The sequence below is a fragment of the Hypomesus nipponensis genome, chromosome 11 (assembly GCF_054491055.1).
Source record: "Hypomesus nipponensis isolate SF chromosome 11, ASM5449105v1, whole genome shotgun sequence".
Classification (NCBI taxonomy): Eukaryota; Metazoa; Chordata; class Actinopteri; order Osmeriformes; family Osmeridae; genus Hypomesus; species Hypomesus nipponensis.
Window position 1 is genome coordinate 7,044,132 of NC_140371.1, and position 23,383 is coordinate 7,067,514.

Sequence of the window (23,383 nt, forward strand, 5' to 3'; positions counted from 1 at the left end):
CCTATAGAAACACATTATAATTATTAGGTCTTAAAGATGTTGTGTGCTTTTTGATAGGAAGTATGAATGGAACAAGCATGGGACGTGTGCGGCCAGGGCACAGTCCCTGAACAGTCAGCACAAGTACTTCAGCAAAGCTCTGGAGCTCTACCACAAGCTGGGCCTAGATGGGTGAGACATGTGGTTAACCTGATTCACACAAGAGGCTTTGCCATTTGGTTACTCATTAGTTAGACCGTTACTCATCATATGTAATTATGTTTCAGAGTTCTGAGAAAATTCAATATTGTTCCCTCTGAGGAATACTACTCGGTAATTACCTTTCTTTTTTTTTTACCCTAACTACTTCACAATTGTACGTCTCTTACATTACCACATAAAAAGACAGATTTTCCTCAAGCAAAATTAGCAGCTGAGGTGGACATGTCTGGACTCACTTAAGGTTCAGCACCATTTTCAGGGCAGGGTAGAATCATTTTTTCAAAACTGACATCCCATTCTATACAGAACACAGGCTTAATTTGTGATTATGTTTTGGCTCAACTTTACTCTAAAGGTGTAGTAGTGTGGTATGAAGTTACTTCATTATGTTTAAAGTCAATGAATGGTGAGGGAAGAATGTTAAAAAGGTTAAAAGAAGAATGAGTGCTCACAGACTTTATATGCGAGTAAGGGAAGGTGACAGTTGCACAGCATAATTCTTTAATAATGAATGTATTGTTGCTATAATTGGCTTATGTATAGTTTGCAATGCTTTTATCTGTTTGTTTCTGTTTGTAGTTTGATGACATTGAGGGAGCCATATTGAAGTTCTACCAAGTGCAACCAAAGATCCAGTGTGTTCAGCCTGGGAAGGTACAATTTAATCAACTCAAACTTTATGTATATTGCACATTTCATACCAGAAGGCAACACAATGTGCTTCACAGAGGGGAAAGGGGGACACACAAACACTTGTGTTTGACAAAAAAATTCCAGAGGGAAGCAAACAACCAGCTCACCCATTTGGGCCAATATAGGAGAATTGTAAATATTTCTTCCCCGACCTCCCTGAAATGAGACAATTGAGCACACTCCTGGAGAATATGAGGTACCAACATGTTACATAGCACACAAATAGCATGAATTAATACTACATCATAGAAAACGTGGCATGTTACAAAAACAAGAAAAAGTAAATAGATTTTATATATATAAAATCATATATTATATATATGTGTATTAAGAGTATATACACACAAAACACTAAGCATTTCACGCTAGGCGACTTAAAAGTATCTTTAATTGGCAAATGGATAGTCAATTGTTATATTTCACTCGCCTGTGACTTTGAGGGATATAATACGTTTAGAGCAGATTTCAATGACGCACCGTTGCTTGACTGCGAGTTAACATGATTGGCTGCTATGACAACAGACGTACAATTAGTTATTTTCCTGCTGCTCAATAATGAATAACGGAGATTACCAAAGTAACGGAAAGTCACTAAATTTGTCGCTAAATAAGATTTTTGGTAGCTAGGGAAGGTAAAACACTACACTGCCTCTGTCGCTTTCTCTCACAAAAAGATCGACTTGCTTTTACGTCACTCGTCACAAACAAAGAGATGGACGCGAAAAAGCTACAATTCCAGTCTAAACAGAAAACGCTTAATAGTTATTTTTGTTATCTAGAGACCAGTGTTTCCCAAAGACTGGGTCGCGACACTCAGGTGGGTCGCAAGAGATTTTTGGGGGGTCGCCTTGTCACGATCTGCATCTCTGCCTGTGGCGATTTCTTAAACAAATTAATGGTCAAATATTTACTGTTGTGTTAACATTTTAAATGAGTTAGAACACGTTCATATCAAAGACGAGTTCATTCAGAATCAGCTACATATATTAACAGGTCGACTGACTGATTTCCTTCTCATTCATTCCCGTAGCGCCACAGTCCATCTCCATGTTGAAGCTCAGCTTCCATGGACTTCATTGGGGCAGTTTTGAACAGTTTTTTTTCAGTGCTTCAAAACTGTGATTATGTCCCGTCCATGGACGCTCAGCGTCTCTGGGGGTGAATGGAGGAGTGGGCTGGCCTGGACGCTGGGCTTCCGCGTGATGATTGGAGGGTCTGTCGAAAGACTGCATCTCCTTTTGATTGACAGTAATTTTGTACTATAAAAAGTTACCAAAGCTATTCAAGTTCAGTCCCATTGCGGATTCTGTAAGTGTAGCCGAAAGACAAACTGCGGCAACCTATTTCTTGGTATTTGCTTGGCGAAGTTGCTTTTTCATCATACGTTTCATACAATTAAAGCTACACCACATGCCTTGTTTCAGTTTAACCCAATTCCCACATTGTCTTAGAGTTTAATCTTGTTTCGTTGATCGTTCCTTCATTCATTTATAGCGATTCATGTTTAATTGTAACTTGTTTAACTCCATGCTCTTATGGTTCTTCCCTTTGGCACTTATTTCGGTTGTTCACAATGTGTGTGCTTCATGTTTTGGGGCTATCTTGTTGTTATTATCAGTAACCTATGCACTTTGTAAAGCTCTCTATTGGAAGTCACTTTGGATAAAAGTGTCTGCTAAATGAATAAATGTGGCTAGGCTAGTGTCGTAGGGGTGAACTAGCCAGTGAACTAGAAAATTAATGTAAAATATATATGATTTAGGCCGAAAATGAGCTTCCCCTATTTGAAAGACCAGCAGCCGTCTACGCTTATTCAAACTCAACAGAGAGTTGGAGAGTTGTTGCAGCTCAGCTGCGATCCCACTGACCCTATGGATCTGTGACCTTATCGTCATTCTGGAAGAGCATTTCGTCAGAATATCCTGTCCTCAGGAGGGCCAGTATTTCTTTGCTTATTCCTTTCACTACCACCGTGTACATGTGCGAATTGGGATTTTCTGTGCTCACAAAAATGAAGTCAAAGCACAAAAACATGACTGAATGCTGTGCCTGATATGCGTGTTGTGCTCTCCTCCTGCACCGCGGACTGGAACGCGGTACAAAAACGCAGACAGGCCTACCTATCCCATTAGCAATGTTGAAATGGTACATGTTTTGTATAATTTGTAATCTTTTTGTAATTATTACATATTTTGTTCCAATATTTCTGGTTCAATTGAATGTTGAAAATAAGAAGAAATGGGCTATATGTTTTTTTTTTATAGCCTATATTTAATGTCTAATTAGGCATTTGGATAACTTCTTTAAATATTGCTGGTTCAATTGTTCAGTGAGAAGTGATCACTGTCTGAGATTGCTTATTAACAATGGCAGTAGGCCTACAAGTTCTAAAATAACAATAGAATATCCTTATTATTGTTCAATAATGGTCAAATCCACCTTAATTTTGTGATTTACGAATAATGTCTATTGGCTTAGGTCGCGAAGGCGAAGACTTTTAAAATATGGGTCCCCAGAAAAAAAGTTTGGGAAACTAGACAATTTAAGATTACTGTTTCTTGTTGGTGGTGAAGCGGCGAAGCCACTTAAGTGTTTCTACCTTTTCTTATTGGTGGGCAAGCCTCAAAGCGGCGAAGCCACTTAACAGTGCGTTTACACTGTAGCGATGCAAATCGCTTGCCATCGCTTGCCTTCCCACAGTTTGCCACCTTCGGGGGCGTATAAAACAGATTAATGTAGAATTGTAGTTCTCTAAAGTCACTGTTGTAGTTGTCATGGCCAAGTGTACGGACTTGGGTTTATGTACTTGCAACATCGGTCAAAATACAACTTCTATACAAAATACAAAACTGTTTAATAGACATACACTTTGACATGTGTAAAAATGTTTTATTATATTACTCCAAGTCTCTGCTAATCTGTCGATACGACCAGGGAGTTCCAGCCAGGCTACTACTGTAACTAGCTAGTTACCAGAACAAAGTTACGTAATGTGACGAGAGACTGAATTTGAACGTACAAAAAACCCACCAGGAGCACCGACAACGTTGGCAAACCTGTGCCAGGCCTTAAGGCCGATTTATACTTCTGCGTTTTCACGGACACGCACACAGGGAACGCCCTCTCCGTCAAGGAACTCCCTCTCCGAGCCCCTCGCAGAGCTCTGCGTGCACCTCCTGATTTTTCTGTCCGTCCGTCATTTTACGGATACCCCTTGGCTGTGATTGGTCCGTATTAAGAACTGCTTGAGTCAGGGGCGGAGGCGGGGTTGCCGTGACCATAGACATATGGCCGTGACCAACAAGAAAACAGAATCCTTTGACCGCCATTGTTGTAAGTTTTTACAATTCATATTTCAGCTAAACAGTACATGTAAATCAGCATCTGAATTAAAATGTGACGAGAAATGGGCAGTGTAGTTGCTGAAAATTTGCTAATTTTATTGATGAAACGGCTCATTTGTAAATTTGCTCCAACTTTTCAATAACCTAGCTAGCATCGCAGTGCAGCGCTACCTACTGTTCTGGCGGTGAATTGCTTTCAGCACGCAAAGCCGTCGGAGTGGTATAAATTCAACCAATTCGTCCGATGCCGTGCGTGTGTCTGTCCATAACGGAGTCGGAGAAGTAGAAATCGGCCTTTAGCGCTGATTTATACTTTAACCACAATGCACCACGCAAGCGATTCGCCTGGCTCCATTGAAAATGAATGGAAAACATGTTGTTGCTCGCATTGCGTCACTGCAGTGTATACGCACTGGTGTTACTACCTTTTCTTATTGGTGGCCAAGCCGCAAAGCCATAAAAGTGTTTTCTACCTTTTTAGGGGCCAAGCAGCAAAGCTGCTTGATGGATTCACACCAAACTTGGTACAGAAACTCAGCACCCTGTTCTAAGGATGTCTAAAATGTTTTCAGCTCTGCCAACTGCGAAAGAGCCTTCAGTGACCAAAAAAGAATAAAATCAGATGTCCACAGCAGTTTCACATCCTCATGCCTTTCAGACCTGATCTTCATTTAAACAGAAGGCCAGAGCTTCAGCTCATGATCCATGATCAGCTGTGGAGAGGTGGCTGAAATCAAGTGGCAAGAGAAAGCCATTTGCAAAAAATTGGTAGATTAAATCATATGCAACATAAAGACGAATTCAGACAGATAATGTACTTTTTTTCCAGTTGCATCGTTTACATGCATTTCATGTAAAAAGTCTGGCGAATAAAATAAAAAATATACTAGCCAATGGCGACTTAAGCTTCATTGTGTCCGTAGAGGGTTGTACTGTATGGAAATATTGGATTAACGAGGGGCCTACAGTGAGGGGAAAAAATAATTTGATCCCCTGCAGATTTGGTACGTTGGCTGACTGACAAAGAAATTATCATGTCCATAATTTTTATGGTAGGTTTATGTGAACAGTGATAACACAGTGAGAAACAGAATAACAAATATAGCTGCAAGCAGCAATGAGGTGGCCAAGCAGGTCAAATGTCCAAGAAAACATTTTAGACATCCTCAGAAGAGGGATCAGAGTACATGCAGCAAGTTTGGTGTGAATACATCAAAGATTTGCTGAGACATGAACCAACTTTTTGATTGGCGACTCTGCTGCAGATTTTGATTGGCTGTACCGGACAAATGGTTTCGAAAATAAATAAACCATGTGATAACTTTTGTGAGGATTGGTCTGAAGATTATCTCCGCCAAATTTGGTGAAGATTGGATACACGTTGAAGGAGTAGAGACATATTTTTTTTTTCATTCATTCAAAATGGTGGCCGCATCAATTCGGCTGTTATCACAAGTTATCATGTGTCAGACACTCTCTTGGGGATCTCCCAAGATATCACAAGACAAATGAATCACTTAATAAAGGCACTCTCAGTGATCACATGACACCAGATTGTTTGGGCATTCTCCGAAGAGCGTTCCGGGTTGACATACCACATTTGGTGTTGTTTTCTCAAAGAGTTGCTGAGATATGACCCAACTTTCTGTTTGGTTGCTTTGCTGCCAATGTTGATTGGCTGTACCAGGAAAAACGGTTTTGAAAATCTAAAATCCTTTGATAATTTGAGCGAGGGTTGCTCTGACGATGATCTGTGCCAATTCTGGGGAAGATTGGACAAAAATTGTAGGAGGAGTAGTGAGAAAAATGTGTTTCCTCAAAAAGAGAGCGCTCCCTTTAAGATATACCCTGTATAAAAGATACCTGGGAGCCAGAAATCTTTCTGATTGAGAGGGAGTCAAGTACTTATTTCACTCATTAAAATGCGTTTTTCTGGATTTCATTGTTGTTATTCTGTCTCTCACAATTCAAATAAACGTACCATTAAAATGATAGTCGACAAACCGTCGTTTGTCAGTGGGTAAACGTAAAAAATCAGCTGTCTTTTAGATCCCGCTCACAAAAGTTTTTGAACGATGGTGACCAAGAGCAACAAAATATTTCCGGCCAGTTAGTCTTTTAATAAGAATAAATATCACGATCTACAGTGTCAAAAGCTGCACTCAGATCCAGAAGGGCAAGGATGACTACTTTTTAAAGTCAGCATTAATTGTTAGGTCATTCACAACCTTGAACAATGCAGTTTCTGAGTGATACTCGTCCTATTGTTTATTATATTATCCCTGAAACATGCTGCAAATTCCTCACATTTGGAACAGGGGGGGACCCTATTTTATTATATAAAATATGTTTTAAAAATAATCTGTTCTAATTGTATTTAATCCATTCATAATTTGACAGTCAAAAGACAATGGGCTTCATTCTCAAATGCAGTGAAGAAGAATTTAAGAAGAACTTTCTTCTGAATTGGATTTAGGAAAACATTTGGCATTCATGAAAGTTTTCTCATCTGGGATTCGTTCTGAACTTCAGAACACTTTTCAAACTCAAAATAGCAGTCGTTAATCAGCCAGAGTTGTCTCAAATGCGATTCCTTAACAAAACAGAGGGGGAATCGCATTTAAGAAAACTCTTTGTGTTAGAAGTGTTAATTAATTTGTGAGAAATCGTTGGTGATTGTGTTCACATCAACTCTACAGACTATGGCAAGCCGTTTTATCATTTAACCAATGAATTCTTGATATCCAAAATTAGAATTCTTGATATCAAGAATTGCATTTTGGATATCAAGAATTCGAATTTTGGATATCGTCGTTGTCATCTGCCGCTTATCCGGGGGTCGGGTCGGGTCGTGGGGGCAGCAACCTAAGCAGGGAGGCCCAGACTTAAGGCTCTGGATGTTGTAGGGCTGTCTTGGTTGACACGACTCTGCAACATCGCGTGGACATCAGGACAGTGCCTCTGGACTGGCAGACCGGGGTGGTGGTTCCCCTCTTTAAAAAGGGGGACCAGAGGGTGTGCTCCAACTTTAGGGGGATCACACTCCTCAGCCTCCCTGGGAAGTTTATTCAGGGGTCCTGGAGAGGAGGGTCTGTCCGATTGTCGAACCTCGGATTCAGGAGGAGCAATGTTGTTTTCGTCCTGGCTGTGGAACAGTGGACTTCGGCGGAGTCCTGGAGGGTACATGGGAGTTCGCCCAACCAGTCTACACTTTTGTGGATTTGGAAAAGGCGTTCGACCGTGTCCCTCAGAGGCTCATGTGGGGGGTCCTCCGAGAGTACCGGATTCCCTGATCGGGGCTGTCGGGTCCCTGTACAACTGTTGCCAGAGTTTGGTCTGCATTGCCGGTAGTAAGTCAAACTTGTTTCCGGTGAGGGTTGGACTCCGCCAGAGCTGCCTTTTGTCACCGATTCTGTTCATAATTTATATGGACAGAATTTCTAGGCGCAGCCAGGGCATTGAGGGAGTCCGGTTTGGTGACCTCAGGATCAGGTCACTGCTTTTTGCAGATGATAAGATGAGAAGCTCGGTCATCCGGGAGGGACTCAGAGTAGAACCGCTGCACCTCCGCGTCGAGAGGAGCCAGCTGAGGTGGCTCGGGCATCTAATCAGGATGCCTCCTGGACGCCTCCCTGGTGAGCTGTTCTGGGCACGTCCCACTGGGAAGAGGCCCCGGGGGAAGACCCAGGACACGCTGGAGGGACTATGTCTCTCGGCTGGCCTGGGAACGCCTCGGGGTCCCCCAGGAAGAGCTGGTGGAAGTGGCCGGGGAGAAGTATTCCTTCCACTGATCCAGGACGTCCCCCGTTGTGGTCAGCACCGCACCACCCCCACTGTATACAGTGTTGACAGAGCACTGCTTCCCCCTCCTGAGTCGCCGGATGGTGGTCCAGAACCTTTTTGAAGCCGTTCGGAAGTCATTCTCCATGGCCTCACCGAACTCCTCCCATGCCCAGGTTTTTGCCTCCGCGACCACCAAAGCCGCGTTCCGCTTGGCCTGCCGGTACACACCAGCTGCCTCTGGAGTTCTACCAGCCAATAAAGTCCGAAAGGGCTCCTTCTTCAGCTTGACGGCATCCCTCACCTCCTGAGTCCACCACCAGGTTTGAGGGTTACTGCCGCGACATGCACCGACCACCTTGTGGCAGCAGCTCCGGTCAGCCGCTTCAACAATGGAGGCCCGGAACATGGCCCATTCTGACTCAATGTCCCCGGCCTCCCCCCCGAGACATGATCGAACCTCTTCCGGAGGTGGGAGTTGAAGCTCCTTCTGACAGGGGGTTCTGCCAGCAATTCCAGCAAACCCTCACATTACATTTGCCCCTGACTGGCGTACTCCCCCACCATCAAAGCCAACTCGCCACCAGGTGGTGATTGGTTGACAGCTCCGCCCCTCTCCTCACCCGATTGTCCAAGACATTCGGCCCCAAGTCCGACGACACGACTACAAAGTCGATCATCGAACTGAGACTTCGGGTGTCCTGGTGCCAGGTGCACATATGGACACCCTTATGCTTGAACATGGTGTTCGTTATGGACAAGCCGTGTCTAGCACAGAAGTCCAACAACAAAACACCACTCGGGTTCAAATCGGGGGGGCCATTCCTCCCAATCCCGCCCCTCCAGGTCTCACTGTCATTGCCCATATGAGCATTGAAGTCCCCCAGGAGGACGAGGGAATCTCCGGGAGGAGCGCTTTCCAGCACCCCCCCCCCAGAGACTCTAAAAAGGGTGGGTACTCTGAGCTGCCGTTTGGTGCATAAGCACAAACAACAGTGAGGACCCGTCCCCCCACCCGAAGGTGGAGGGAGGCTACCCTTTTGTCCACCGGGGTGAACCCCAATGTACAGGCGCCGAACCGAGGGGAAACAAGTATTCCCACCCCAGCTCTACGCCTCTCACCGAGGGCAACTCCAGAGTGGAAGAGAGTCCAGCCTCTCTCAAAGAGACTGGTTCCAGAGCCTATGCTGTGCGTCGTGGCGAGGCTGACTATATCTAGCCGGAATCTCTCTACCTCGCGCACCAGCTCAGGCTCCTTTCCCGACAAAGAGGTGAGGTTCCACGTCCCTAGAGCTAGCTTCTGCAGCCGAGGGTCGGACCGCCAAGGCCCCCGTCTTTGGCCGCCGCCAGTCTCACACTGAACTCGACCCGAACGTCTTTTTCATACGTTGTTTTTCCGAAGCCCGTAAGAAATATTTCAGAAGAAACTTCAGAAAATGTTCGAGAATGTGGCCCAATGTTTCTGAAATAAACCCTTCAATTCTGCCTATTCAGGTTGTGTTGGAATGTGAAGAGTTAAATGAAAAAATCCCCAGTAATCAGAATTTTGCTGCCTCGGTTGTTGGGAGGAATATGCTATGCAGCTCTGTGATTGGTGGTCCAGCTATGAATTTACAGAGGGCCGATTAATAGGACTTCCATGAAAGACAAATTTCAATTGACAGTGAAATTTCGTTCACTTCACAAGTGAAGCCGCGAATAACGTTCCTGCTAGAGAGGAGGACATTGTTTCACATTTGCTTTGCGCCGTTTTCAAGGTTAACTTTCAATGAGAAGTTGGAGTTAATCGGCAAAGGAAGACCTACACCAGAACTTAATTTTGTGCAGAAAACCAAAGCTTTTGAGAGCCTCTATGTTATAGTGTTGTGCAGAATGACCGGTCAATCTGAAGGCTAAATGTATCAACGCAACATCATTGTGCACAATTACCGTGAATAGTGCCCCAAGGGCTGGCTCAAATAATTCGTATTGACCAACACAATTTCATGCAGGCCTTAATGCGGTGTGCGCGCTGTATCGTGTATTGTTCGAATTTATGATATCAATTCAGAGAAATTATCTGTACTAGCATTTCTTATTGCCTTATTAAGGACAGTAAGATGTTCCTTAATATCATAATGGACCTGTAACCTTTTGCAAATACTCAGGGCCTCATTAGTAACACGTTTGCACCCATTTCAGGCATATTTGAATCACAACGTGCGGGTAAAAGCATGGCGGGAACTGAAAATGGCAAATTGCGCTTTTCCAGGTCGTGCATATGCATTTACGGGAGGGTCCAGGGAAAAATGGGAGTTTCCCATAAAGAGACGGGAGGGGATGCGTAAAGTGCGCCTAATTATGTATTAAGCGGTAAGTACAGAAACCACTTGTGAAAGCGTGCCTCCATTTTGTGGTGAAAATTCTGCACCTCTTAAAAGCAGGTGTAAACCAAAATAGGGGTTTCCTCGCATGTGCCTCCTGGTAAAATGGCAGCAATAATCCGAGCCAGACGGCGACATAGGCCAAGGAGACGAGCTGAAAGGATTTTTGCCACAAGGATCACACTTTTTCCGTTTTCATTACAGATTAAGCAGCCATGCATTATTACAGTCACTGGAATTTGTAATTTTGGTCCAGATGGCATTTGTGTCGGTGAGGAATTCCGGCTTTCTATAATATTTAAATTCGCTATTACCTCATGAACAAGCACATCAATTTCGTTATCACTAAGTCTTATGGACTTTGGTGGCTGATTCATGATAGAGAGGAGGCCCATTCAATTGCGCGTTTAAATGCTCGCAATTTAAGGTATAGTGGACGGAGAAAGGCACCGCTTACCCAATGAACTGTAGGTTTGGTAAATACAACGTAAACTGAAGTACCACAGCGTGCGCTAACTGCGGGTTGTCCATGGCGCTGATAACGCTATATTTGCAAATGTACGTACACAAGGGCCTCAGACTAGACCCCCGAAGCCGCCGCCAAAACCGCCATGTCAGCCAAAGCCAGCTAATAATTTTGTCAGCCAAATTGAGCCGCCATCTGATATTTTTTGGCTGAGCCAGATGAAAATATTTGCATCCAACAATAATTCTATCACATAAAGACACACACACACACAAAAATAAATGATAAACTAAATCAATTTTGCAAACCGGATTCGCCACAGTCTCGTGCTCGTTGCAATGATACACAGGACTCACAGTGAATTGATGACCAATTAAAATTGCGTTTTCCAATAGTGATGATCATAGACATCGACAGCAAAAGAAGGAATGCATTTTTCTCTCCCGCTGAGCTGAAATGACGGAAACAACTAGAAAAAGTATTTGTGTTGTTCTCACATACTTTCCTAATTTCTACGTTGGATAGGCTACTCAGTCTTTAGTTAGATCTTCGGTTTATGGAAGTAAGAATGCCGTTTGTCGTTGTGTCAGGACTACAAGTAGTGTTTTATCTATATTTTTGTACTCTTTCCTCTGTCGATTATGCCGTGGCGGGCCGCCACTGCTAAATTTCTGTTGCCACGGTATCAGAAATAGGGCTGTACAAAATTTTAGGCCTTCTATCAGCAGTGATTGTTCGAATGCATGTCGGAGAATAGCCCGGACACGCACTTCAAACCGCAGTTGAGATTGCGTGTGTGCGTCCTTGAGAACTGTAATTCATATAATCTAGGTTGTTACTTCATTTAAGCCTGTTATTGTATTATTCTTTAGTTCTTGTTAATTTAAATTAAGTTAACTGGTGATTTTCGATGTTTGTATTCTTCCCCTGCTAGTTACAGTAAATTGCACGTCTGTTGATTCGATAGCGATTGCTGCCTTTGCTCACGTTTGTATTTTGGGTACAAAAAGCCGTTCCCATATCTCTCGAAAGCTTTACTGCACTACTTTTTTGGGTGTAGATTTGACTGTAAAACTGTAAAATTATAAGTTTTGTGACATGACGTGAAGACATTGCGGCCGCCTAATACTATGCAGTCTACCGGGCGACATTCTCACTCAAATTTCAAGACTTTCATGCCCCCAAATAAAAATTTGGATGTTACAGATCAATGGGGAATCGCTTTCTCTCTTACAGTCTGTCCTCCTTGACCTTTTTGGTCTTTTAAAATTGAACTATTTGTATAATAAAACGGCTATGAAATATAGCCGTTATAAAGGCTATATTTTCCCGGTTTTCTGCCAACATGCTGCGCGCGCATCCCGAATGTTTACAAACAAATTATTTGTCCTTTTACAATAATTTGTTACGTTAATAAATAATTGGCAGCATTTCTGCCATTTAGAACATACTTTGAGTGGACGGTCTCTTTAAATAGCGTAAGCTTATTGCTTTAGGGGAAATGGGTCAAATACGTCCATGAAGTGGCAGCTTCAGCCATTTGTACATTTGTAGCTATTAACATTTTGGCGGCTGCAGCAGCCATTTAGGTTTTGGCTGCCAATAACTTCATCAGCCAACTATTATTCTCAAAACAAATAGCTTCAGGGTCTACATCAGACCTTCTGCAAGATCTCTTAAGTTGATTAATTCCCGAATTTTGTTTGGCTCCAACCTTTTTTTGTTTCATAGGTGCTACAGAGTCCAGAGCGGCGCTTAATTTGCTGTTGAAAGTGGTTACTAGTATATTGTCATTTTACAACCCCTGGGGTTGTTGTACGGTTCATATTATCATTTTAAAATGTTCAGCAGCTGCAGAATCAAGATAACATTTCTTAACATTCATTACAATATTTTACTTGAGGTACCAGTGCTGTAAAGAAAATACAAAAGTGGTCGGAAAGAGCAAGATCACTGATAGAAGATATGACAGTTGTTTGACCCTTGTAATCACCAGTGTTGGGTGTAACGCGTTACAATGTAACAGTAGTCTGACTACAGCGTTACAGTAGTTAGACTACTTTTGTTAGGTAACGAGTAACTTGACGCGTTACTTAGTTAATTGAATGAATCCGGTACTAGTTCATTGTTCAAACAAGTAGTCTTTTGGTCGCGAGCACTCAGCATGTAGCTAAAAGTCTAGGAAAGTTGAGGCAACTTTTCGCTAGGTGTTGTGTAGTACACTCAATACTCATACAACTAAGTCGGACAACTGATCGGACAGGAGACCGTGATGGAAATGACATGTATTCTTTAGTGTAAGTTTTCTAGGATAAAGATACCCAGCATTCAACAGGGGTTAACAGTGGGGCCTTATGGATGCCCCGAGGGAACAAACTTAATTAATATCAATACACAACACTAGGTACCTACGAAAATGTCTTAATCTTCCAGACAGGTGGGTTCCCCTTCTTTCTTTTGATAAGTAAGTAAGACTTTATTTATATTGCACTTTTCATACAAGAATTGCAGCTCAAAGTGCTTTACATAAAATCAACAAAAACAATAATACAAGTGTTGATCTAACTAGTCGCACTCTATCTGCGGTCTCTCGAATCCGTCTTAGATCCGAGCTGCCATTTGCAGTTTCTAATACACAAACATGACATGGGGGTAGACAGGACGAGGAGAGAGAGGAGAAAAAAAGGCAACCCCCAGACTATGCTCCTAGAGGAGTACAGTGTGGGAACAGGCAAAAAACACCTCAGCACATACATTGTACAACATTACAGAACCACATGACTTGCAACGTTGAGTGAAGAGGGGTATGGACAAGTAGCATCTGGACCTGCAGCCATACTAGGCGCTGGTCACAGACCCGCCAGCCACACCGGGGGAACAAGCAGGCGAAGGCATTGGATGGGGGAAGGGGTGTGTGTGAGTGTGCCTGGGTTGGCGCCTTCGCCTAGGCCACAATCAGTCAGATTCTCAGTTCGCAGATAGTATTACAATGGAGACATCCTTGGTCATGACCCAAGACAGAGATGCAATCCAGAAGTGAAAGTTAGTGTATGAGTAGGCCTGGGTTGTCACCATCGCCTAGGCCTCAATTAGACAGTTCGCAGATTGTATTGTATTGTATTGGTGAGCTGTCTCACGAGCCCAATTTACCCGGCGTCATGGAGCCGACCAGCTAAATAGTTGCATGTACAGGCCTACGTAATGTAACATTAAATAATGTATTGAACTCAAGCTTGTGTGATGTGTTGTTGTACCGTTCAGTGGTTTAAGTTTATATTACAGTAAGTAAAATAGTCTGGTTCAGTACTACATAGCTAAGTGAACACCATTTTGCTACCATATACCTAGCTATAGCTTCGCTTCGTTTTGCTCATAGATTCAAACCTAGCTGACTGGTAAATTGTAGAGCGAGCTAACTACTAGACTTTTGCCTGGCATTTTACAAACGTATTTATTGATTAAAGAGTTTCTTGATTCAAGAATTTATGGAAATATTGCTTTTCATTATGGTGGATTATTATCTTAATCTGTCTTGCTGTATAATGAGGAGTGATCATGTTATATGCGAGTGACACTGAATATTCAGTACAATATGTGCTATTTCTGAGATCAACCTGTTAAATGTGCCTTCTGGGCATAAGAATGAACAAGGTGAATTGTCTTAGAAATAAAATACGCAAAAGTAACTTAACACCTTACTCTCTACAGCAAGTAACTAAGTAGCATAATGAAGGATTTAAATTATTTTTGTCTATTCCAATATGGATAAGAGTGTCTGCTAAATTACTAAATAATGTAATGATAATATTCAATTATACAAATCTGTGTTCTAGAAAGAGTGGTCTGGAGTCGCAGAGGTCCGATAATCACACCCTGTGTGAGACAATGTTTAAGCCTAAGTAAACTTCTAAGTTCATAAGACATAACTTTAATAACCACAATGTATCATTTTAATAAGAACAATATATTCTTTAGTAATGAGTTACTTTACAAGGAATGTAACTAGTAACTGTATGTAATTAGTTACTTTCAAAAATAACGTTACCCTACACTGGTAATGAAGGATTTAGATTGTTTGTGTCTATTCCAGTATGTAATGATGGTATTCAATGACACAAGTCTGTGTTCTAGAAAGAGTGGTCTGGAGTCGCAGAGGTCCGATAATATCAGCTTTAATGCAGCAGTTGGAAATCAACAAGTACAATGCAGCAGTTGGAAATCAACAAGTACAGTGGGGCTGTCTACGTTTCCCTACCCGCAACAGAGTTTGGGCTGGTTCACGAAGTCCAACTGGCTATCTGTCCCTGCCCTAGTATATATTATACAGTGCAATTGAAACAGAAATATCAAAAAAGGGTTGAGCTTGTTCTCTCGTGTATCAGGGAGTTTGTTCTTCCCCATGCATCCCACCTGCTCGGGTGCTGTCTCAGCCCGGATTCAAGGTTGCTTCTGAAATGGAGAGAAAACAACACAAAATACAGCCTGTTTCCCACACCCTGTGTGAGACACAATGTTTTAAGCCTGAGCACACTTCCAAGTTCATAAGACATACATTTTATAAGCACAATACATAATTTTAATACATGGATCCTTTATTAAGTCTTATGAGCATTGTTCCCGTTGCTATATAGTGCACAGTGCCCGTGATGCATTTGGTAATTAAGTTGCCACAAATATTAATAACTGGGATTTATTGATAGTGCCATGCCCGTGATACAGCTAATGATTATAGTTCTAGAATTGTACTGTAATGTATTATAAATTCTTTAGTAATCACAAGGTCAAGGGTGGAGCCATGGTTGTGAGTGGGCTCAGTAACATGTAAAGTAAAGCATAGAATTCAAGTGGTAATAAAATCAATAACTGTAGTATAGATTTTATTATTAGGTGTGCTTGCCTTTGGCGAGAGCACAACCTTTTTTTCTCTCACATAAATATTATTTATTTTCCCACCCCTAAGGATCCCTCAATATTTGGACTACATAGACAACATTGTTAAAAGGTTTGTGTTGGTAGCGATTGCATTGCTTGTATTCAATTTTAGGTTCCGTTGCTCAGTTTAGGCTTGAATTAAGTTTTTGTTGCGAAAAGTGAAGCTAATGGTGGCTAACTTGCTAGACACAGTCACTTAAGTCAGCGGCTCTCAAAGTGGAGGTTTTCGGTGGGTCGTAAAAAATGTTTTGAGACAAGATGATTCCTGTCTGACAATTCAAATATGGGAAATAAAATTTCCATGTTTCCTGCCTTAATATCTTTGCCGTCCAATCACCGATTTTATTTCTGAAAACTGCCAGATACTCATGACAACTTCAGCTCAAAGCACATTTCATTGGTTAAGGGGTTACTGGGAGGGGGAAATAGATGTCTCGTCAGCAACAGCAGCCCTTGTTTTCCGAGACGGAGCCAGAGCGGATACCATGGGATATTGCCTACCGTAGATTAACAGCTTCGTATTGAAATCGGAGACAATATTATGAGTAAAGACAAATTTCTTAATATGTGTTGTCAATATTGTCAATTAAAAGTCTAAAATGTTTACTTACAAAGCATTTGTTTGTGGGAGTGACGCAAGTTTTTTAGGAAAGAATTACGTGTCCGACAGGACAGGCAGCTATGACTGTAGTAGTACAGCACTGTTAAGCCTCGATATGAGCAGATTTCTAGAAAACTTAAGGTAAGGTAAATGCACATGCCTTGTTTGGCCAATTCGGTCGATTGTGGAAGAAATTCGAACGTTTTTTAGTTATCGAGAGGAGTATCCAGCCATAGCGCTAGCTACTTTTGGGGGAGGAGAATTCCAGTTTTCCCCATGTTTCCACTAGTCACTAGAATAGGGGGTCGCCAAACGTCACCACGGAATTTTGGGGGGTCGCCAGGGGAAAATTGAGAACCGTTGACTTATCTCACTAACTTCACGAGACACGCGTGACTACCTGTAGTAGAACATTAGTTTAGCAGTTCGTCACAGTGTTGCCAACTATATCTGGCGACTATCCAAACCCTCCTGGCGACTTTTATTGTCAAACGCGACTAGCGATAAATCTAGCGACTTTTTCCGGTGTTGTTGGAGACATGCTGGTGTTTTGGAGACTTTGACTTGAAAGCACGGATAGTTTTGAAGTACCGCCTCAACAATAAGCGGGTGCTGCCGAGAGCTCCTTCCCAAAGCACTCACAGGCGGCCAGTCTCACAATAGTCTCGCGCAGCAGACCCACACACTCCGTATCCAGACTGCAAATGAATCAAGCATGCGCTAAGCCACCGTTGTTCCCACCCTGGTTTACTGAGAAATATACTGTACATAAGTATAAATGTAAACGTTTCTTCACTGTCGCACTGAAACATATCACCACATTTAACCACACACAGCCTCAGTCACTTACTCACTTCCTCGTGAAACCCTTGCTAGCTAGTTATGTCGTCGAAGTCAAAACTATACTCGCAAAAATACAGAAAGGAATCAAACACTGAATTTAAAGGCTGGTTGAAACCGTTTATTGGTGATGATACACGGGTATACTGTCTGTATTATAAAGCTGAGTTATACGCCAAACTTTAAGACATTAAAAAGCACTTGGCAACTACTTTAAATATATCCATATCTTAATAATCAAATACCCCAGAGTTTTCCTTGTTTCTGGCCTCTCGAACCATTCAAATATCCTATCTTGTTGCGATTTAGTGACACTAAATAGTATATTTCGTCATCAGCAGCTCTCATCCGGCTCTGCAGGAAGCCAATGTCTATGGCCTAGAATAGATACTATTGCTCAGAGCAGCCATTACAAAAATGCAAATTAGGCGATGACGCCATTTAGCGACTTTTAGGACAACCAATAGCTAATTTCCTTGCTAAGGAGTTGGCAACCCTGGCTAATCAACTTCTGGGAGATAGCTAGGCTAGCTTGACCTAAAACAGTTAGACACCTGCTCAAATGACACAAGCAAAGAGGCCAGGGTATTAACTATATACTAATTAAACATTGTCATAAAAAACACAATTATGAAATGTAATGTACAATATGATTATAGGCTGATTTTATTAAGCTAGTACATCTACTTTCGGAAATAGTAGTTATTCTGAATAATTGAGGCATTAGCATCATGACATTAGCCCCGATACATACGACAGCGGTCTGTGATACATCCGTTTTCAATCGTTAAAATAAACATTTCCCACAAATACATTTTCGGTTTTGGATTTATTATGACATTAGATTACAAGTACATGGTTCGTTGGTGAAATTATCATTACCTGTGATTTTAAACCAGTGTTAGAGTTCACTGCAACGCTGTGAATGCGAGACACTTGTAGGAAAAACTATACCACCGTAAGTGTACAGTAATGGCCGAAAAATGCTTCTGCGTCTCCGTTTACGGATGGGGGGGGGGCGGGGGGTCACGGATACGGTCAAATAGACAGCGTTTATGGTTCTCCGTAGGCTGTGGGTGCGGAAAACAATTCACCGCCAGAAGAGTAGGTGGCAAAATGGTTTTTATTAAGACGTTGTTGAGTGTTTATTTACCTAGGTTATCGAGAAGTCGGAGCCCATTTACAAATGAACCGTTTCATCAATAAAATATGCACATATTCAGCAACTACACTGCCCATTTCTCGTCACATTTGAATTCAAATGCTGCTTTACATGTACCGTTTAGCTGAAATATGAATTATACAGCAATGGCGGTCAAACGATTCTGTTCGTCCTGTTTATCACGGCAACCTTACGCAAGCACTTCTTAATACTGACCAATCAAAGTCAAGCGGGTCTCCAAGTTCTCCGAAATTACGACGGATAGTCCGAAAATTCAGGAGGTGCACGTCAAGCTCTCCGAGGGCTGACGTAGAGGGCGTTCCACGGAGATGAGGGCGTTCCCACGTGTCAGTTTTTCGAAAAACGCAGAAGCATATATCGGTCTATACTCTTTGATCGACGCATCGCGCTTGCAGTTAGCACTTTAGACATGACTGTTCCACAGACGAGATGGACATAAGGAGGGTTTTTTTTTGAGGAAGAGGAAAGTAAGTCAGAGTTGCCAAAGTTTTCCCTTCAGTGGCCAAAGCACCCTTATGAGACATTCTCTGACTATAATAGCATTAGTTAGCATTAATTCACAAAGATCCTTCTACAAACATTAGGATTATAGCTAGCTAGATAGGCAAGCTTTTTACCTACATCTAGCACTTGGCAATAGCATACTTTATTTACCCATTACAAGTGGAACAGCATTTGTTGATTTCTTAATCTGGGTCTGAAACATGTTGTGCTTTTGGCCGTGTTCAGACCTAGTTTCAGGCAGAAAGAGATGACAATTATGTTTTTTCCAAATAGCTACAAAAGAAATTGCTGGTGTTTTTTTTATTATTGCCATAACAACCGTGAGCTAATCTGGAGTTAACCTTAGCTAACATGCTAGTTTTTCTAACGACTGGAAAAAAAAGAAAAAAATTGTCTTACAAATTTAACAAGGTTGCTCAACAATTTTGGCTATTTGTAGCATTTCATTACTACATGTTAGTCTGTAACATGAAGGCAAAACTGATTAATCCATTAAAACCATATATCCTCTGAAAGCTTCTACCCTCAGGATATTATCTAATGAGACAAGAGACACGTCCTTCTCTCCATATTAGTATGCTGCCCATGCATAATAAATTCGGTATTGGTAAATGGAGTATATGGCTGATACTTTTTTGGGCTGTGCCATTTAGGGAAACGGATTCAACCACCTAACCCATGTATTTTCTGAAAGCTTACATCCTAAGGATGTGATCTGTGGAAAAGACTACAGGTTTGAATACACATTTGACCATTTCTGAACTGTCCAGTCATGCTTTAGGGAGATGGGAATTTTTACTGTAGCCTACATAATAATTAGGCTCCTAAACGTATACCAATTGTGAATGTGATAGGCTGATAACATGATTTATGATGTTCTCAGAAATCTTCATATGAACAATCTACATTAATCTTATGTCAATTATGAATATGAAAGAATGTCTCTGAATCTCGATGTCTCCTGATATAGCCTAGGTAGTTGAGATTGAGAGTGAGTCAGAGGCAGGGAAAGCATACAGGGGCAGTGGAAACAGCTCTGTTGCTCAGGTGAGTGCTGAAAGGTGACAGGTAGTTGAAGATGTCCCATTTCTTATTGGGAAGTTTAGTTTTCAAAATATGTTAATTTCCAGCCCCTCAGTATATGTATAACAACTATGGTAGTAATAGTTGTGGTAAATGCACCACAATGCGGGAAATTACATCTACATCTTTAAAAGAATTCTGGGGGAGAAACACCCTAAACCCCTGGCAAAACGTGTCCCCCCACTTTCAAAATGCTGCTGATGCCCATGGCTAGTTCATAGTACAATTTACTGTGGCAAGATCAGAATCTAGGAGCAAAACGGACACATCTGGCTTTTCCACACAGTTCTCTAGACTGACCAAATTGTCGCATTTTAGGTTCTAGTCTTACTGACAATTAATGTAAATGAACGTCTCACTGACAGTAAACTTGTTTTGAATGAGCCATTTTCCCCTAAATACATGTCAAGCATAATTATTTACATTTTGGGGGCATATTTTCGGTTAGCAGATGATACTGTTTGAATCGCGACTCCATCTGAGATACTGCCGGTGACAACGTTGTTCTTTATTAATGAATGAATGCAATATGAGCAGGCTAAATGCTTGAAAATATCACTCGAAGGGTAAAACTTAAGGGACGTTTAAGTCATAGAGGTTAAGACAATTTTTACACAGGATTGCCCAATTTCTTCGTTTAGATTAGCAGCAACTAATGTATGCTTTTAAATCTATGCAATCTTCATTAATTAATACGTATGCATATTTATATAAAATATACATAAATATCAGTTGTAAAATTTCAGTGAAAAAAAAAAAAGACCCATCTGTAACCGACACAATTTCCCCAGAAATTGTACCCTCTCTAGTTTATCATATACCACACTGAATTTTATACTCTGACATATGTTTTGTGTGTTTTATCTCTCACAGGGCAGCCAGACCCAGGTCCTAGGACAGATTGAGATCTGCTTTAACCCAGAGTTCCAGCTGGAGAACTGTGAAAAAATGGAGGTTGACATGGCAATTTTGGGTAACAGCCCTAAGGCTGCAGGCTTCAGTGTATGTGATCGTAAAATGCCTGTGTACTATCCACCACTGAAGGGCAGAACTGATGTCTAACATGGTAGTCAGGTCAGACATCTTTAGAATTAGGTCAAGTGCCTTGTCTATGCTTGGTGAAAAGGTTTGGCGGGTAACACGAAGTCATGACCCAGTAATCAGCTGAGTCTGAGAAGAGAACTTTGTACTTTGTACAACCTACTACAGTTTGATTTATATTGACTTACTGTTACATTATTTTAATTACCGGCAACACTAGTTTTGCAGTTTACGTCATTGGTTCAGTCATACATGAAAAGATAATTATGATGTGACACATTTGTTGATTTTGATTTCTGTCTGAGGATTTTGTCTTTAAAAGTGCACTTTGATTTTAAGATTATTCATTTAAGATATATTGTGTGTACACTAGTGCTATTATAGGAGTTGATTGGTGTGTTATGAATGTTGAACCATGTTTAGCCACTAGAAGAAAGCACAACTCTAAGGGAGGGCCTACCACAGGCAGAATATGTGATAATCGATCTGTGTGATTGACTTAATTGTCCAATAATAAAGTTCTTTGTTAAAGACAAAAAAAGTATGTATATGGATCCCCGCTGAAGAAATGGTTTTCCTGGATTAATGCTCTCACATCTGCTTTTTCTTAGTGGGCAGATGGGAATGTCAATACTTAAGGGTCTTTGGAAGATGCTCTGGATAGCGTACTGTAGTAGCCAATACCGATAACTATGGTACTCCTTTTGATGTACATATTATTGGGGCAGCTGTGACATTTGTGAAAGGTGCTGGTATTTTGGTCCCCTATAGGCCTTGGTCATGGTCATTCTTAATTTTTTTTACAGATCATGAAAGTGCAGACTGTAAACTTTCGAGTGTTGTTAAAATTATTTGAAAAAGATACACATATTTGAATGGTGGTAGCCTACCCCTTATATAGTGAGAATTCCTTTGAAATATTAACTCCACCTACAACCATATGGACATTGGTGTTGCAACTGCGCTAGCTAACAGATGCTTTATGAATGAGGTGACGTTAGTTTCATATTCGACATTTGTCTCACATTTGGAAAACGCTACTTTTCAGCATTGTGTGGGTGAAACTCGCTGTTCAAAAGGAAAATTGTGTTTTGTAATATTTCTGTAAAACCTCAAACTGTCACCATATTATTCTAATAATGTCAGGCCACACCTTTTACCTTTTAAAGAAAGTTTGTAAAAAAAATAAAGCAATCGCTGAAAATGGCAAAACATCCATTCTAATGTTAATAACCTTGGATTAATAAACCTCAAACCGAAGCCAGATTATTCTAATAATGTCTGGCCTACTTCAACATTTACTTTTTCAATTAAGTAAAAAATAAAAGTGTGAGAAATCACTAATCTCTGAAAATATTCACGTTAATGGTAACGTCAACATTTTATTAAAATAAAATTGACACCATATTATTTTAATAATTCCTAGCCTACTTCCACGCCCTTTACTTTTTCAAGAAAGTTTGGAAAAAAGAGAAAAATTACAAATCTCAGAAAATAGTGTTTAATCTATGCTCTTGAAGTCAGTGTTGATGTGAGATTGATTTTGTGATTTATTTTATTTAGGATGCTGATCAATAAGTTCAATAGGTATTAAAAACTGTAAAAGGGAAATAAAATGGAAATTCATTTATATACAATGTTAATCTATGATCGACTTGTTGAGCCGTTTGAGAGTTGTGATTGATTAATCATGCCTGCAGAGGCCGGTAGGGGGAGTCTTGAGCTTTGATCCAGTGCCTCATTCTCAATGCAGCTGCTAGAAGGGATGTATCGTGTCCAAGTCTTCATTGATATCTCCCCTTTTCAGGTACAAAATGAGTATTTGTGCTCTTGAACTTTAGAATATGTTTAATAAATTGTTCTGTTGGTTGTTTTATTAACATGCCAACCAAATGTTGAGTGTCTAAAAGCACAATATTTGTATTCTCCATTGTTAGCTGATACGGTAACTCACCTAGCTAAACTCTGTACAAAGCGGCATGAGACTAACACGTGTTGTATGCATTTTGATAGCATTTAGCTGTGTATGAGGTTATCAATGTTTGTGGTTAGTATTGACACTGTTTGTGTTTGATTAATGACTATTGTGGTTGTGTGTTAATTTCTGAATTAACCATGGTAGGTAACAAGGAGTAGAGGAGACAAATGGCTACTAATGTTTTACAATATATCTTTGGTTGTCCCCAGTACATATGTTTTATAATTTAACTTTGTTTATTGACTAATAGATCATCTTCATTAATACTGTCACATTTGATTTTACCTGTTACCTGAGTAAGAAATTACAATTGATTGTTTATTTACTTGTAAAAGACCACTGGAAGAATATAAGAAAATTAGATCAGCAAGTTG

At 41.0% G+C, this 23,383-nt stretch overlaps 1 protein-coding gene across 4 annotated transcripts in view; it reads left to right on the forward strand.

Annotated features, from left to right (window-relative positions):
• rnaset2 (ribonuclease T2) overlaps nt 1-21,572 on the forward strand; it is a 56,684-nt gene extending 35,112 nt beyond the window's left edge. For all 4 annotated transcript variants that reach the window (XM_084709160.1, XM_084709161.1, XM_084709162.1 and 1 more), the window contains 4 exons: nt 58-171; nt 267-312; nt 781-855; nt 20,864-21,572. In XM_084709160.1, the coding sequence (XP_084565286.1) occupies nt 58-171; nt 267-312; nt 781-855; nt 20,864-21,052 (424 nt within the window). In that variant the 3' untranslated portion in view covers nt 21,053-21,572. The remainder of the gene's footprint in view (nt 1-57; nt 172-266; nt 313-780; nt 856-20,863) is intronic.
• The last annotated feature ends 1,811 nt before the right edge of the window (nt 21,573-23,383 follow it).